Genomic DNA, 15,925 nt, shown 5'->3' on the forward strand with positions numbered 1-15,925 from the left:
TGGTTAAAACTCCTCCTAAGATGTAGCCCCTCCAGGTTCCATGAGACTTTCTGTAACTTCTTCACTCTTTTCCTTTCCTAAGCATATGGCCCCTGATCTACTCAGTCACCTTCCTCACAGTTTCTCATGAAATTTTCTAGAAAAGTTCCAGGCATTTCAGTTGCCTACCCTCCTCTTTCCACATTTCTCCAACACAATAAAGATCTAAAAATATTTTATAGAGCAAAGGAACCATGTAAAAGTAGAGTTCCATTAATATACTATATAAATAATTTACAAAAGTGTTCTATGGCCATTTATTGTAATAAAATCCTACGTATATATATTAAGTGAAATTCTAAATCATTTTTTTTACAAATTATTTCCAAAAACGTAAAATTATGAAATAGTTATAAAAAGCTCTTAAGCTAAGCATTATTCAGTTCAATCTTTCCTTGAGAATTACTAAGTAGCTAACAAAGTACAAGTCTCTGAAAAGATACAAAGTTAATGGAAACCTCACTGATGTAGAAACAAACTTCACCAGTACTAGGGAGGATGAAGAGGTGATCTGAGAGGGCAATTATGATCCTAAAAGCAATCTCCTGTGTGTGTCTTGTAGGGGAAATGGGCAGAGATTTTGCTGGCTTTAGCCTGCTGCTGCTAAGTCGCTTCAGTCGTGTCCGACTCTGTGTGACCCCATAGGCGGCAGCCCACCAGGCTCCCCTGTGCCCGGGATTCTCCAGGCAAGAACACTGGAGTGGGTTGCCATATTCTTCTCCAATGCATGAAAGTGAAAGTGAAGTCGCTCAGTCGCGTCTGACTCTTTGTCACCCCATGGACAGCAGCCTACCAGGCTCCTCCGTCCATGGGATTTTCCAGGCAAGAGTACTGGAGTGGGGTGCCATTGCCTAGCTTGGGCTTATTTCATGATTAAAGAAAAATAAAATAAAGCAATACAAGTTAGTGTTCAGATAAGTTCTTTCCTCTCCCATAATACCTACAGCAATTTATGCATCAGTTCAGTTCAGCCGCTCAGTCGTGTCTGACTCTTTGTGACCCCATGGACTGCAGTACACCAGGCTTCCCTGTCCATCACCAACTCCTGGAGTGTACTCAAACTCATGTCCATTGAGTCCGTGATGCCATCCAACCATCTCATCCTCTGTCATCCCCTTCTCCTCTCTCCTTCAATCTTTCCCAGCATTGGGGTCTTTTCAAATGAGTCAGTTCTTCACATCAGGTGGCCAAAGTATTGGAGTTTTAGCTTCAGCATCAGTCCTTCCAATGAATATTCAGGACTGATTTCCTTTAGGATGGACTGGTTGGATCTCCTTGTTGTCCAAGGGACTCTCAAGAGTCTTCTTCAACACCACAGTTCAAAAGCATCAATTCTTCGGTGCTCAGCTTTCTTTATGGTACAACTCTCACATCCATACATGACCACTGGAAAACATAGCTTTGACTAGATGGACCTCTGTTGGCAAAGTAATATCTCTGCTTTTTAATATGCTGTCTAGGTTGGGCACAGCTTTTCTTCCAAGGAGCAAGCGTCTTTTAATTTCATGACTGCAGTCACCATCTGCAGTGATTTTGGAGGCCCCCCCCAACCCAGAATTAAGTTTCTCACTGTTTCCCCATGTGTTTGGGTGCTAGAGAAATCTATTTCCTTCTGGGCCCAGAAACAGGGAAATTTTAGGAGCCGCTGGAGGCCATATCTTCTATTAAGAGGACTAGGAAGTGGTCCTCCACAGCATTAGAAAACATGAAACAAACGCACGGGGAAGAGTAAACAGAAGAGATGAAGTGTGTTCCGCTGGCACTGGAGTTCCAGAGTCCCAACCCTGGCATTCCTTTAGACACTCCTGCATCAATCTTTACAGTAAATCTCACTTTTTGTTCATACCAATACCAGTCAGAATGGATTTCTATAACTTACAGCCAAAAGTGGCCTACTTACTACAACTCTTACTACAACTATCACTGACTCAAATCATTTCATAAAGGAACACTTTAACACCAAAGCCTCAGGAGGAATAGAACCTCAGATTTTTTAAAAGGGATATATATATTTAATGACAGCTGTGTGCCAGGAACTAGTCTAAGTTCTTGAAATATACTGTTAAGACAAAAGAGATAAAAATCACTGTTCTAATGGGGCTTGCATTCTAATGAGAGCATACAGATAACAAAATAATATAAAAAACAAAGTCAGATATGATAAACAATCTGCAAAAAAAGAAAAAAGTAATGGGATAAGGGGAAATGAGGATGGTGTCATTATGACAGGGTGGTTCCACAGTAATGCTTATCTGAGAAAGCAACTGAACTGAAAAAGAAGTTACTGAACTGAAACCTGAAATGATGAAAAGGAGCCATTGTGTCATGTTTCAAGGCAATTCCAGGCAAAGGGAACAGACCTAAGTCAGGAACAAGCCATGGCATTTCTGAGCAGAAAAAAAGAAGGGCGCTTCCCAAGCACAGCAGTGGTAAAGAATCTGTCTGCCAGTGCAGGAGACAAAAGAGACTCAGGTTCGATTCCTCAGTGAGGAAGATCCTCTGGAGAAAAGAAATGACAACCTCCTCTAGTATTCTTGCTTGGAAAATTCCATGGACAGAGGAGCCTAGTGGACTACAGTCCATGAGGTCACAACGAGTCAGACATAACAGAGCACACACGCCTTGGGTAGATGGAAAACAGTGAACAAGGGAGAATGCTACAGAAGTGGTAAAGGAGCAACCGATCTAAGAGAAAAAGCTGTAAGTCAGTAAAGTAAGTAGGAATCAGACCATTATAGGAACTAGTAGGCAGAGGAAAGGATTTGAAAGTAACTTGAGCTTTATGAAAAACTCACTACATTGTCTTTCTCATTTTGCTTTGCAGACCATTAGAAATTATTCCCCAAGTAGTAAACACAATGTTGAGGTTGGCCAGGAATCTGCATTTCTTCAGCAGAAAACATCTCTTATTGTACTTATGAAATTTTTTAAGGGAAAAAAAAAAGTGAAGCCATTGTAAAAATGAAGAAACTAGGAAAGGTGATAGAAACTACTTCAAATTCTATCCTACTCATTATACAGTGAATAAATCTGCTACAATCAAGATCTTATGAAGAATTTAAGTTCTTTATAAACTACTATAAAAATAATGTCCTTTGTTGAGTTATTACTGAATTGGACACTAATAAAGTTAAATACTGTCAGAAGAGAAGACTGGAAACTAGAGTTTTTCCTGACTTTATTGTACCTCTTGAGAATAGCTTCAACTTAATGGTCAACAAAGTTGTGAGTTTTGGTCTTATCTCTATCACTGTGATAAAGGAGAAACTTCCCCCGTGTGGTGAAATTAGGCACAAAGGATGCTTCAATCTCTCTCCCTCTGAAAGCTTTTTAAAATAAGAGACCAACCAGTTTAGAGAGGTTTGGATACTGTACACCTTAAAGAAGAGTGATATTCTCTCCAGACTTTTCCAGACAACTAATTCCTATGTACACAAAGCAAGTAATTAAGCCTGCACTGCTTCTAAGATTAATATCAGTAAAGTCAGATCTTTGAAAGCTCTAATGTATTCATGAATCTCTTCTTTCACCGTTAGATGTTTAGCTAGCCCATGTAACACAGACCCAAAAGTAAACTGTTTAAAACACAATTTATAAAGAGAGGTACTTTTTGAGTGTGGTGTGAGTTAAAGAAATAAAAGTCATTTAGACACCTTGATCAGGACTCGATTCTAAGTGCATCTTCCTCAACACATTTCCAGTAGTTGGGCAAAGTGCCCAGGAATGATTAGCAGCAGTGTAGAGAGAGGGATACCATCAACCTAAATTGTGAAGTCTCCCCCCAGTGGTCACATACAAATAACTGGAAGAGAGAAAATCATTGCAGCTTCTCTAAGACTGACCAAAAACAATATATGCAGAATCTGGTACCTACAGAGAAGAAATAAAATCTTTAATTCAATGCTATCACAATATCTGTAGAGAGACCTCATATGCTTTTCTGCTCTTATATTATTCATAAATGTGAACACTATTTTTGGAAGGAAAGAACCTATAGGTTGTTTTTTCTCAGTACATTCTTTTTTTAAGGAATAATTTAGTGATATCCTCAAATAGCCAACTATTTTATCTAATGGGGAGGTGTTCATCCCTCCTGAAATAAATATCAGGACATCCATTGCAAGTCAACCACATCTACCTGAAGTGAAGTTCTGATACAAATTTCGTCACTTACCAAATGAATCATCTTGTAAAGAAAATTATTACCAGTGCTAAAAACCTAAGTCTAACTTGCAAGATACTCTTTTTATAAAGCCACCTAACTAGGTAATTTATAATACAGCAAGTGACACAAAAAGTACAAATGGGTTCTCTTGCCCATTTTAGTATTTATTTTCTTAGTATTTTACCCTGTATTATTTGTAACTCTCAGCAAAAATATGCTATCACTCACTTTCAACAAAGTTTGGATGTCAAAAATGTGAAGGGTATTTAATTAAAATCTCGGTTGTCTTCTGCTCATCATCCATTATTAAATGGTAAACTCTATAAAGGGGTGGTAAATACTCATACAACTTCAATTTTCAAAACAGAGCACAAATAACATATACGGAGCCTCTCAATTATGATTTTCTTGGTTATCCCAAGCTTGAGAGAGAGAGTGGGGGAAGAAGCTAGAGTACCAGGCTGTGTAGTCTTCTGGAACAATTTCAGCCTGAAATGGGACTCAAGAAAAATGCAAACTGCTCCCACGAATGTTTAAGAAAAATATGATTCGTCAAGAAAAAATCCAACAGTTGGCCTACAGAACAACAGAAAATGATTCTGTCTTATATAGAGCTACCAGACTTGCATAAGCCCCCAATTTTTCCAGCGTTCCAGTTTCTTTCCAGTAAAGAAAGAAAAAAATTCATTTTGAAATTCCAAGTGGAAAAGGACTTGAGCAGCATCAATTAGAAAAGGACAAACACATCCCAGAATGTTTTTTCATATTTAGTGTGCAATCTCTACAGGACAAAAACAGAACCATTATAGATGCTACCACTTGTATATTATGTAACCCTAGTCTAAACTAAAAGAAGCATAGACCTTAAAAAGTAACACACTGTGCCAACGTATACTTAAAACATGAATTTAAATATATGACAGATTTCAGATACAGATGACCTCAAAATGACACAACCCCCAAAAGTTCTTTGTTTACTGTAATCAGGCCTCAGAAGACTTGACTATAATCAGGCCTGATACAATTCTACCTTGAGGTCCGTCGTTTCACCAACGTACCGCAACTATCTCCGCATTGGTACCAGCGTGTTACCTCACCTAAAACAGCCGACGAACAGAAGTTTCCGAACGACCATTCGAAAGATTTCACGGGAAGAAATGGCTGCTAAATCATACGCCAACTGAAGAGCATTTTAACGCACCTCAAATGTTCTGAGCCATATAACAAGACGACCAATTGAGAAAGCATCAAGTAAAATTTCAACCATCCCCAAAGGCATGGAAGGGGAGTAAAACGTGGCTAGCTTGACCTTAAACCAGCTGTTTGTAAGTAATGCGGTGAATTTTCTGAGCTTCCCCATCAGCCTTCAATTACCTTCCTCTCCTACCCCCGACCCCTCTTAACGTGCCCCAGCTGATGGAAGTTGAATGGATGGAATCTCCAGCTGTAACCTCAGGAGCTGAGGAAATTGAGACGAAACTCCCAAGAAAGTGTTAAAAAGTCCTTCTGCAAAAAACACCCATCAACCAATCCCCATCCTGTCATCACACCGACCATCGGCTCCCTCCTGGCCCTCCACCTCGCCCAAAAAAGCACCACCCCCCCCGCAAAAAAAAAAGGAACCTTTTTGGTTCCAGACCAACGTACCCAGAATCGGAAAGCACTGCCTCAGCCGCAAACGCCTCCGGAGCAGCGTGTGCTCGGCCCACAACCACTCTGGCCAAACAACTGGAGTCTCGTGCCTCGGAAGTGGCAGCAGTACTTGCCCAAAGCCTCCTCCCCCAAGAACTCGGAGCTTGGGAGGCAGCGAGAGGCCGGCGGAACCGCCCGCGCTGAGGACCGACCCCCGAAGGTGTCTGTCACGGCCACAACCGCCCCCAGCACGGCTCTCCATTCAAGTCTTAACGTCACTCCCGCCGCAGAGAGTGCCGGCGGCCGGAGGGGGCCCCGCGCCCCCAGCCCCAGCCCTGCCTCCGCCCGGGCCGCGCCGCGGAGCGCGTGGCGAGAGCGGGGCGCGGCGGCATGGGCCAGACACGTTGCCGCGCTCCGCCCGCCCGCCAGCAACCCAGGAGCCGGGGGCCCGGCAGAGCGCGCCCCTCCCGCGCCGGCCGAGCGGAGCAACCCTCGTCGCCCGCCCAAGCCCAGGTGCTGAGGGGGCGGGGCGGGGTCCCCGCGTGGCGCGAAGCCACCAGCAACAGGGCGCCCCCACCCCGGGCCGGCCCGGCGCGCGGCGAGACCGTTACCCGAGTGACGTGGGGGCCCCGGCAACTCACCGACTCGCACCTCGGCTTCCTCCGCGCCGCCGTCGCTCCTCTCTGCCCGCCGCCGCTGCTCTTTCTCAGCCGCAGGCGCCACGGAGCAGCCCCATCTACAAACTCGCGGCTCGTAGTTGGGAACTGGAAATGCGGCTCTCACTCCCCTCCGCCTCCCTCTCCCTCCGCCCCCTCCCTCGCTCTCCACTCCACCCGGCTCAGGTCGCCGCCGCCGCCACCACCTCCGCGCGCGCGGCTAGGCTCCCCTCGGCCGCCCTCCTCCTCCCGCCGCCGCCGCCGCCGCCGCCGGGGCGCGCTCCCTCCCGGCCTCGCGCGTGCGCCGGAGGCCGGGGAGCGCGCGCTCGGGCTCGAGGAGGCGCCGCCGCCTCCGGGAAGCCGGGCCCCGCCTCTCCGGCCGAGGCTCCGCGACCAGGTGGGGCCCCCTCCGAGCGCCAGCAGACTGCGCCCGGGCCCGATGCGCCGCCCGTGCTCCGCGGCCTCTCCATGGTGTCCCCGGTCCTGGCCCCGAGCCGCGCCTGCGAGAGGGTCACCAGACCCAATCCGCACCGGCCCTTCCGGGCCGAAATTGCCGCTGTCATTCAGCATTTACAGACGAGCAAGATACTCCCCCGAGCGTGGAAGAGGCTCCCCCGGCCCTTTCCAAGAGTTTACATTCAAAGAACCCACCAGCCGTGGGGCACAAAGGATAAATAGACCTCGAAGAAAAGCCTCCGGAGACTCTGCCTCCTCCCCCTTCACACACACGCCCCTGGTTCTGATGTGTATTTGGCAGGTTCTACAGCGCTGACGAGGTCCTTCATATTCTCCCAGCCCAACCAGGGTGATTCACATCCGAGGAAACGGACGGACACTAGCTATTTTCCTAGCACCGAGGTTCCCGTGGAATTCCCGGTCGGCTCCGCAGGACACTCCCGAGGACAACAGTTGTTCGGATCCTCCCAAACACCTGGTCTTCCCAGGCCTCGCAAGTGGGAGCTGCAGCATTCTTTCCACCTCGACTCCGCAGAAAGCATGATGAACTGGGATAAGTGTCCGGGTGTGCAGATGACACATTTTGACAGGAGTGCAGATTTAATTTTTCAGTTGAACTGAGCAACGCAGTGCAGCAGAGGCTCGGTTTAGAAAAACACAGCGAGGCAATCAGAACTTCCAATTCCTTTAATATCTATCTAATCCCGAGAGATCTGTGAACCCTGGAACCTGTGATGGGGGCTTTTGGCAAAGCTGTTGTGTTCCTCCTGAAACTGAAGAAACCGTGATCATGGTATTTACATTTTACAAAATGTTTACTGCAGTCTTTTCAAACTGTGTATGTAGAAAGTGCAAGTAAAACTTAGCAAGGGAGGAACATCACATCAGGGGGCTTCCTCCCTGCAGTCTTTCCTGGCTCCTCTTGGGCACAGTTGCACTGAACTGCGCAAACAGGCATTTGATAAATGTTTGCAACACGGCCCTGTGGATTCAGAGATGGACTTTCAAGCTGTGTTGTCCACCCTTCCCTCCCAATCTCTGTGAGTGTGGTTAGTCCAGAAGGGAGAGAGAGAATGCTTTGGATGAGGGGTATTAAGAAGGCCCAGTCCCCCAAACAGTGATTTTTCTCTTAGCCTCAACCAAGCATCAAAGATTAATTTACTTTTTCATAAGGATCATTAATTTTGCAAACCAACATGCAGGGGGAGTTTTTAGACTATTAATTTAGAACCTTCTTTCCTGGAACAGCAACCCTGAGGAAGGGAAATTGGAAGCATTTGAGGACACCTGAATGTACTAAGGGATACAGAGTAACTCTGGGCACAGGTGGAGCCTCCCTCCCTTGTGGTCAGCAAGATGAAATGAAATAGAAGGTGCCCTGGGCCCAAGAGTGATGTAAGGATGCAGAAGGAAAGAATGGGGTTTCTTTTCTCAGAGAATCAACAGAACTTTCAGGTCTTCTTTTTCTGCCTCCTTGCTTACTAGATCCATAAGTGTCCCCTAGGAAGATACCCAGTGGCTCATTCTTGCAGCACCTTACCCAGACTGGCCAACTCTGATTCTCTTCTTCCTTTTGACCTTCAACCTCATCCTACCCAGGGAGTGCCCTGAGTTCCTCTGAGGAAGAGGTGAAGAATGTAATTTCTGCTGTGTTCCTCATCCCTTATAGTACACTTATTTTCTCCAGGGTCTTCTGGAAGCAATGTACTAACTTCCTACTCCACATCCCACTCCCGAAAATAGGATGACAGTCACTGACCAAGTTTTCTGGAGGGAGACAGGAGTCTCTACCCCTCAAGTCACAAATGTAGTCTTCCCTGACTTACATCTGGGACCAGTCCTGCCCAACTCTCTTATCGCTGCATGTACCAGGAACCCAGTTCATGGAAGCAGCAATACAGGAACAATTATCTTTCATTTATAATTCCAAGTCTTTTCACTATGTAATGACAGCTATTACATTGAGGCTTATCATGCCTGTAAGTCTCAGCCTCATCCTTGGAGCCAGGAAAATGGTTTTGCTCTACATTTGCCTTCGATTGCTTTCCTTCAGGATACTCTTGGCAGGGGAAGTTCTTTTCCAGCGCCTATTTTATCAAATATGATATATTACTATGAAACACTAATTTTTATAAATAGTAGTGCCACATATGACATTCTGCCCTTCCCCTAAACTTTGAAAATGGGACATGCTGGAATAAATTTAAAGTGATTTAATATGAACATTGGAATTCTCATTATTGCTTTCCAGCTCACCTTTCTAAGAGGTCATCATTTCTGAGACAAAACCCATCCATTTCCCATACCTGTTACAAATTCTTTATTCCAGGAAAGGGAATGTTATGCTTGAAAATGATGAGGAATTCTCTTAATGGTTTGGCTTTTCATTTTCTTCAAGGTTACTCTAAAAGGGTCATAATTTTGCCAGCCCAGTATCTCTCCTAACTGTAAATCAATTTAAAGTCTGAATTTTGATTCCTAATTCCAGACCATCCATCATTGGCTTTATTTCCTGCTTCAAATATAAACAAAAGCTTCTATACTTTCAATATGATTTTTTTTTCTCTTCTGAGTGGCTTTGGTGCTTCAGAAATTGAGAATTTTGCTAATAGCCCCAAATCTTAGCAAAGCAAGTCCTGCCTGCCTATTTTTCAACTAATCCATCATATTAAGAATGGTGATGCTCTGGGAATATAGCTTTGTGAAAAATTGCAACTGACATGCACCACAAAGTCCAACCAAGCTTTCCTCCAGAATACTTTATTTAGCTTCACCCCTTTTATCTCTGTTCACAAAGCTAGGTCAGATTCCGATTTCCAGCCTCCTTGCTAACCTTTCTAATTCTAGTCTCTTGCTTGCTTGCTTGCAATTTTCCTGACACTTAGAGCAGTACCTCTTACTGTGGGCTGTTTACTGAAATCATCCAGAGAACTTAAACAATCAAAAAAAGACAAAAACAACAATATTGATGGCTGGGTTCCTCCTCTAGGTTAAATCGTTCTGCCCTACAGTCTGGGCACCAGGATTTTTCAAAGCTCTCCAGGTGATTCTAATATGCAGTCAGCGTTAAAAACTACTGAAACGAGTCATCTTCCAAACATTTTATACCAAGTCTTTTCAGAATATTGGGGTGGCTCCAAATTACCTCAAGTAATCAAATTAAAATACCTAATCGTGTGCCATAAGACTCTTTGCCAATTGACTAGAATAGTCCCCTTTCAAAACAGCTTAAATTTATCTCCTTCCTAAAGCTTCCCCAGATTAGTCTCACCTGGCTGCCTAAAGATCGCTGTTCCCAATTCTCTGAGCATTCCAACTGGCAATGGTTTACAAGCCCTTGGACCACAGTTGATTGTGTGTATTATTGTTTTAATCTCGCTTTCATAGATATCTGTCAGAGGCTTTACTTGTAATCTAAATCTCTCTGAAGTCCCACTAGGTCAACAGACAATCTCAAAATAAACAGAAATGTTATTCTTAGCAGCACTTTCTCCTACCTACCAGAAAGAACATTCCCTGACACAGGGCAGTTCATTTTTTTTTTTTTTTATCACTGCAAGTAAAGTCAACAGTTCTAAGAATTTGCATGTTTTGGGGTTGGTTTTTTTTGTTGTTGTTTCTTACGAAAGTAAAAATAGCTTGCATAGCTTGACTGACCATTTACTTTAGGCATTGGAATTTGGCTTCCACACTCACCTCTTAATTGAAACTATACTGAGGCATAACTGACATTTTCACTCATGTGTCCATTCATTCAGTCATTTACAGCGGTAAATGTTGACAATAAAATAATTAACAATACCAAATTACCCCTACCCAATGGTGGAGAATAATGTCAGAAGAAGGCAACCCGTAGTCAGTGTTAGTGTTAGTCACTCAGTCATGTCTGACTCTTTGCAACCCTAAGGACTCTATCCTTGGAATTTTCCAGGCAAGAATATTGGGATGGATAGCCATTCCTTTCTCCAGGGGATCTTCCTGACCCAGGGAGTGAACCCAGATATTCCACATTGTAGGCAGATTCTTTACCATCTGAGCCACTGTGGAGAATAATAAGTAATTACATGATCACGTGATAAATGCAATATTAAGAGTCTTAGGCAGACACAATGGGGAGAGTTTCTGCTTAATGTTCAAGCAATCCAACTCCTCTGCAGAGTTGGAGGAGTTAACCTCCATGCCCCTGCCTAAACCTCTCCTTTCCTTCTATTTCCCTGTACACCCCAGGACTTCCTTCTCCTTCATTGATTATTCTTTCTCTGCCCTCTTAACTTGCTGTGTCATCTCCTCCACTTCCTAAATGAAAATGTTTCACTTAAGAATGGGAGAGATTTTTGAGGGACAAAGTGTAGACAAAGAAGTGATTCTTGTTTCTCTCAAGAATCTCATCGATACTTGTTGCGTAGTTGCTATGTCGTCTGACTTTTTGTTACCCCATGGGATTTCGCAGGCAAGAATACTGAAGTGGGTTGCCGTTTCCTCCTCCAGGGGATCTTCCTGACCCAGAGATCAAATCTGCATCCCCTCCATTATTGCTGTGCAGTCGCTCAGTCATGTCCAACTCTTTGCAACCCCATGGACTACAGCATTCCAGGCTTCCCTGTCCTTTACCATCTCCCGGAGTTTGCTCAAACTCATGTCCATTGAGTCAGTTGATGCCATCCAATCATCTCATCCTGTGTCATCTTCTTCTTCTCCTGCCTTTAATCTTTCCCAGCATCATGGTCTTTTCCAAAGATTCAGCTCTTCACATCAGGTAGCCATAAGTATTGGAGCTTCAGCTTCAGCACCAGTCCTTCCAATGAATATTCAGGGTCTATTTCCTTTAGGATTGACTGGTTTGATTTCCTTGCAATCCAAGGGACTCTCAAGAGTCTTCTCCAGCGCCAGAGCAGGTGGATTCTTTACTGCTGAGACACCAGGGAAGCCCTATCGACCCTTAAGGCTCTATCTTCAACGCTTGCCTATCTGTATCTACAGTTCTCTACTCCCTTTAGGGATTCCCTAATAGCTCAGTTGGTAAAGAATCTGCCTTCAATGAGGAGACCCTGGTTCAATTCCTGGGTCAGGAAGATCCCCTAGAGAAGGGATAGGCTACCCACTCCAGTGTTCTTGGGCTTCCCTTGTGGCTCAGCTGGTAAAGAATCTGCCTGCAATAGGGGAGACCTGGGTTCTATCCCTGCTTTGGGAAAATCCCCTGGAGAAGGGAAAGGCTACCCACTCCAGTATTCTGGCCTAGAGAATTCAGTCCATGGGGTCTCAAAGAGTCAGACACACAACTGAGCGATTTCACTTTCACTTTAGGTATGTTTTCAACTTCCTGTTGAATATATCCATCAAGTTAATCCATTCACAGTTCTAAACAACATCTAAAATAAAATGTTTTGCTTCTCCCTCCCTACACTATTCCTCCTGCAGGTTTCCCTTGTGCCTTCTTTACCATCTCCCTAACACACACAGCCTGAACCCAGGTCCCTTGAAATTTGCCTTTTCAATGTCATTCATGGGAGTGGGTTCTCTTGTTCATTTCCTCTGTCCCTCCAGGAAGACTTCTTGCCCTGTCCCACATGAACCTGAATGCCAGATGTCAGTCACATCATCCTTGCCTCCTCACTGCCAGTGAAACGCTATTCACAGGTCATTCACAGTGACTTTCAAGACTACCCCACCCCCACCTGCATGGGGGGATATTACACATCAGTCACATCGTGCATCTTTATATTTCCACCCCTTTGTTTTGACAGGAATGCCTTGCCCATTTCTGCTGGCCCCAATGCAAGCTTTTATGCTCATCTCGCATCCTCCTTTTCCACTAAAACTTATCTGCTCCACTCCAAACAGAGGCAACTGTTTTCATTTGGATTCTTGTAACATTTTATCTCTTACAGCCCTTTACCTATTCTGCTTCACAATAGCATCATTCGTCTTCGAATATTTATCTTAATACTCTTTACACCACAACTGCCAGCCTCATTTCCTACTTGCCTGTAGATAAGAATACAGGGTGCTATGTACAGGAATGCTTGGCACAATAATACTCATAGTAGGGGCTCATTTATTGAAACAGATAAAGTTATTAGATGGTGGACTTCTAAAATTAAAGATAATTAAGTGGAAGAAATATTGCTAATTAGAATGGAACTCTTGCTCTTGAATATACAAGCTACAGCTGAGAAGCTCTTCCAAGGGAAATTAGATTTCAGGCAGGGACCCTAATTGAGCTACTTGAGTTGAACCCAACAGCAGCCAGCCGTTATGTCTAATTAACCCTTTTGGAGTCTCATTTAAAATTGGCTTCCAAATTCCACCTTTCCTATTTATACATGAGCGAAAAAATTAAAGGCCATTATACTCAGGCATCAAAAGTAGATTTTTAAAGATATGAAAACAGAAAAAAAATGTAAAGACTGAATATATATGGCATTTATATGGTATCCTAGGCTCACTGGATAGGCAGAGAGGCATGAAGTCCTGAAGGGCAGAGATCTTCATGTGGAGTCTTATGGCATTAGAGTGACACAGAATGTCTGATAGTCATTAAGTACAGAAATAAAGGGCAAAACTCAAAGTCCCATGTGCCTCTGGAAGACTGGAGGGCAGACTTGAGGGCAAAAGCAAGTGAAGAAAGTGAGTGCATAGGCCCCTAAGATGTTTTTGTTTCATAAATGAATGAAACATGGTCAGGGGAGTGGGAACAAAAATGAAGTAGGAAATAGGTCTAAGTGTAGGGGGTGTGTCGGGTGGGGGGTGGGGGTGTGTGTGTTACAAATAAATCCAAGAACTTAATAGCCCATTCTAAAATGATGCCCGGAGAAGGCAATGGCACCCCACTCCAGTACTCTTGCCTGGAAAATCCCATGGACGGAGGAGCCTGGTGGGCTGCAGCCCATCGGGTCTCTAAGAGTCGGACACAACTGTGTGACTTCACTTTCACTTTTCACTTTCAGGCACTGGAGAAGGAAATGGCAACCCACTCCAGTGTTCTTGCCTGGAGAATCCCAGGGACGGGGGAGCCTGGTGGGCGGCCGTCTATGGGGCCGCACAGTGTCGGACACAACTGAAGCGACTTAGCAGCAGCAGCAGCAGCAAAATGATGCCATCTTCATGCTAGGAAGTACAGGGCACTATATTTCTCTTTACAATCATCAGCTGTTTATAAATCTCAAAAACCAGATCTTTTTGGTAATCCTGTTTTGGTAATAACAGTGAGTAATAACAACTATCTATTGTGTGCATGCCTATGTGGCAGACAGTGTTTTCTGTCCTTTATATCCTATTTGAATCATTATTATCATTGCCATTTTACAAATGAGGAAACAAGTGAAGATTAAATTAATCTGCCCAAGGCTCCCTAACTATGAAGTGTTCAAGTCAGTTCAAGTGCAAAACTCCTGCTCATTCCCACACTTCATACACAGAGTGCTTTGTAACTCTCAGGTTAATTCAACTGGAATGAATTATAGTACAAGTCACCACAATTAAGGGTTCTCCATAACATGTTATTTAACTCAGATTCATCACCGTGATTTTCAAAGTTACTGCCTGTTTTAACAAAGTAGAATTTGTGAAAAAGCTATGTTTGTTGTTTTTGTTACAGTAGAACTATATTATAGAATAGTGCATGTTCTTTTCTGAATTAGACTTTTAAAGAATTAAAAAAGTGATAAATGAAATAGAAAATAAACAACACATTTTAAAAGGGTTTCTGCAAAAATATACAATGGAGAAAAGAATTTTTAACAAGTGGTGCTGGGAAAACTGGTCAACCATGTGTAAAAGAATGAAACTAGAATACTTTATAACACCATACACAAATATAAACTCAAAATGGATTAAAGATCTAAATGTAAGACCAGAAATTATAAAATTCTTAGAGGAAAACATAGGCAGAAAACTCTCTGACATAAATTATAGCAAGATCCTATAGAACCCACCTCCAAGAGTAATGAAAATAAAAACAAAAATAAACAAATGGGACCTAATTAAACTTAAAAGCTTTTGCACAATGAAGGAAACTATAAGCAAGGTGAAAAGACAGCCTTCAGAATGGGAGAAAATAATAGCAAACAAAACTGACAAAGAATTAATCTCCAAAATATACAAGCACCTTATGCAGTTCAATACCAGAAAAACAAACAACCCAATCAAAAAGCAGACCAAAGAACTAAAAAGACATTTCTCCAAAGAAGACATACAGATGGCTAATAAACACATGAAAAGATGCTCAACATCACTCATTATTAGAGAAATGCAAATCAAAAGCACAATGAGGTATCATGTCATGCAGATCAGAATGGCTGCCATCAAAATGTCTACAAACAATAAATGCTGGAGAGGGTGTGGAGAAAAGGGAACCGTCTTAAACTGTTGGTGGGAATGCAAACTGGTACAGCCACTATTGAGAACAGTGTGGGGATTCCTTAAAAAACTGGAAATAGAACTTCCATATGATCCAGCAATCCCACTGCTGGGCGTTATACACTGAGGAAACCAGAATTGAAAGAGACACATGTACCCCAATGTTCATTGCATCACTGTTTACAATAGCTAGGACATGGAAGCAACCTAGATGTCCTTTGGCAGATGAATGCATAAGGAAGTTGTGGTACATATACACAATGGAACATTACTCAGCTATTTAAAAAAACACATTTGAATCAGTTCTAATGAGGTGGATGAAACTGGAGCCTATTATACAAAGTGAAGTAAGCCAGAAAGAGAAACAGCAACACAGTATACTAACACATATATATGGAATTTAGAAAGACAGTAACAATGATTCTATATGCAAGGCAGCAAAAGAGACACAGATGTAAAGAACAGACTTTTGGACTATGTGGGAGAAGGTGAGGGTGGGATGATTTGAGAGAATAGCATTGAAACATGTATGTTACCATATGTAAAATAGTTGACCAGTGCAAGTTTGATGCATGAAGCAGGGCACTCAAAGCCAGTGCTGTTGAACACTCCAGAAGGA

General features: G+C 43.4%; 1 protein-coding gene across 7 annotated transcripts in view; it reads right to left on the reverse strand.

Annotated features, from left to right (window-relative positions):
* The window catches only part of PALS2 (protein associated with LIN7 2, MAGUK p55 family member), a 165,054-nt gene that overhangs the window by 129,023 nt on the left and 20,106 nt on the right, over positions 1-15,925 (reverse strand). For 2 of the 7 annotated variants that reach the window (XM_061414331.1, XM_061414330.1), the window contains exon 1: positions 5,852-6,172. The exons of 1 other annotated variant lie outside the window; for it this stretch is intronic. In XM_061414331.1, coding sequence (XP_061270315.1) covers positions 5,852-6,098 — 247 coding nt within the window. In that variant the 5' untranslated portion in view covers positions 6,099-6,172. Of the gene's footprint in view, positions 1-5,851; positions 6,209-6,477; positions 6,563-15,925 lie in introns of those variants that run through there. 4 more of the 7 variants (XM_061414335.1, XM_061414336.1, XM_061414329.1 and 1 more) reach the window with 4 other exon arrangements.

The sequence above is a fragment of the Bos javanicus genome, chromosome 4 (genome assembly GCF_032452875.1).
Source record: "Bos javanicus breed banteng chromosome 4, ARS-OSU_banteng_1.0, whole genome shotgun sequence".
In the NCBI taxonomy this organism is placed as follows: Eukaryota; Metazoa; Chordata; class Mammalia; order Artiodactyla; family Bovidae; genus Bos; species Bos javanicus.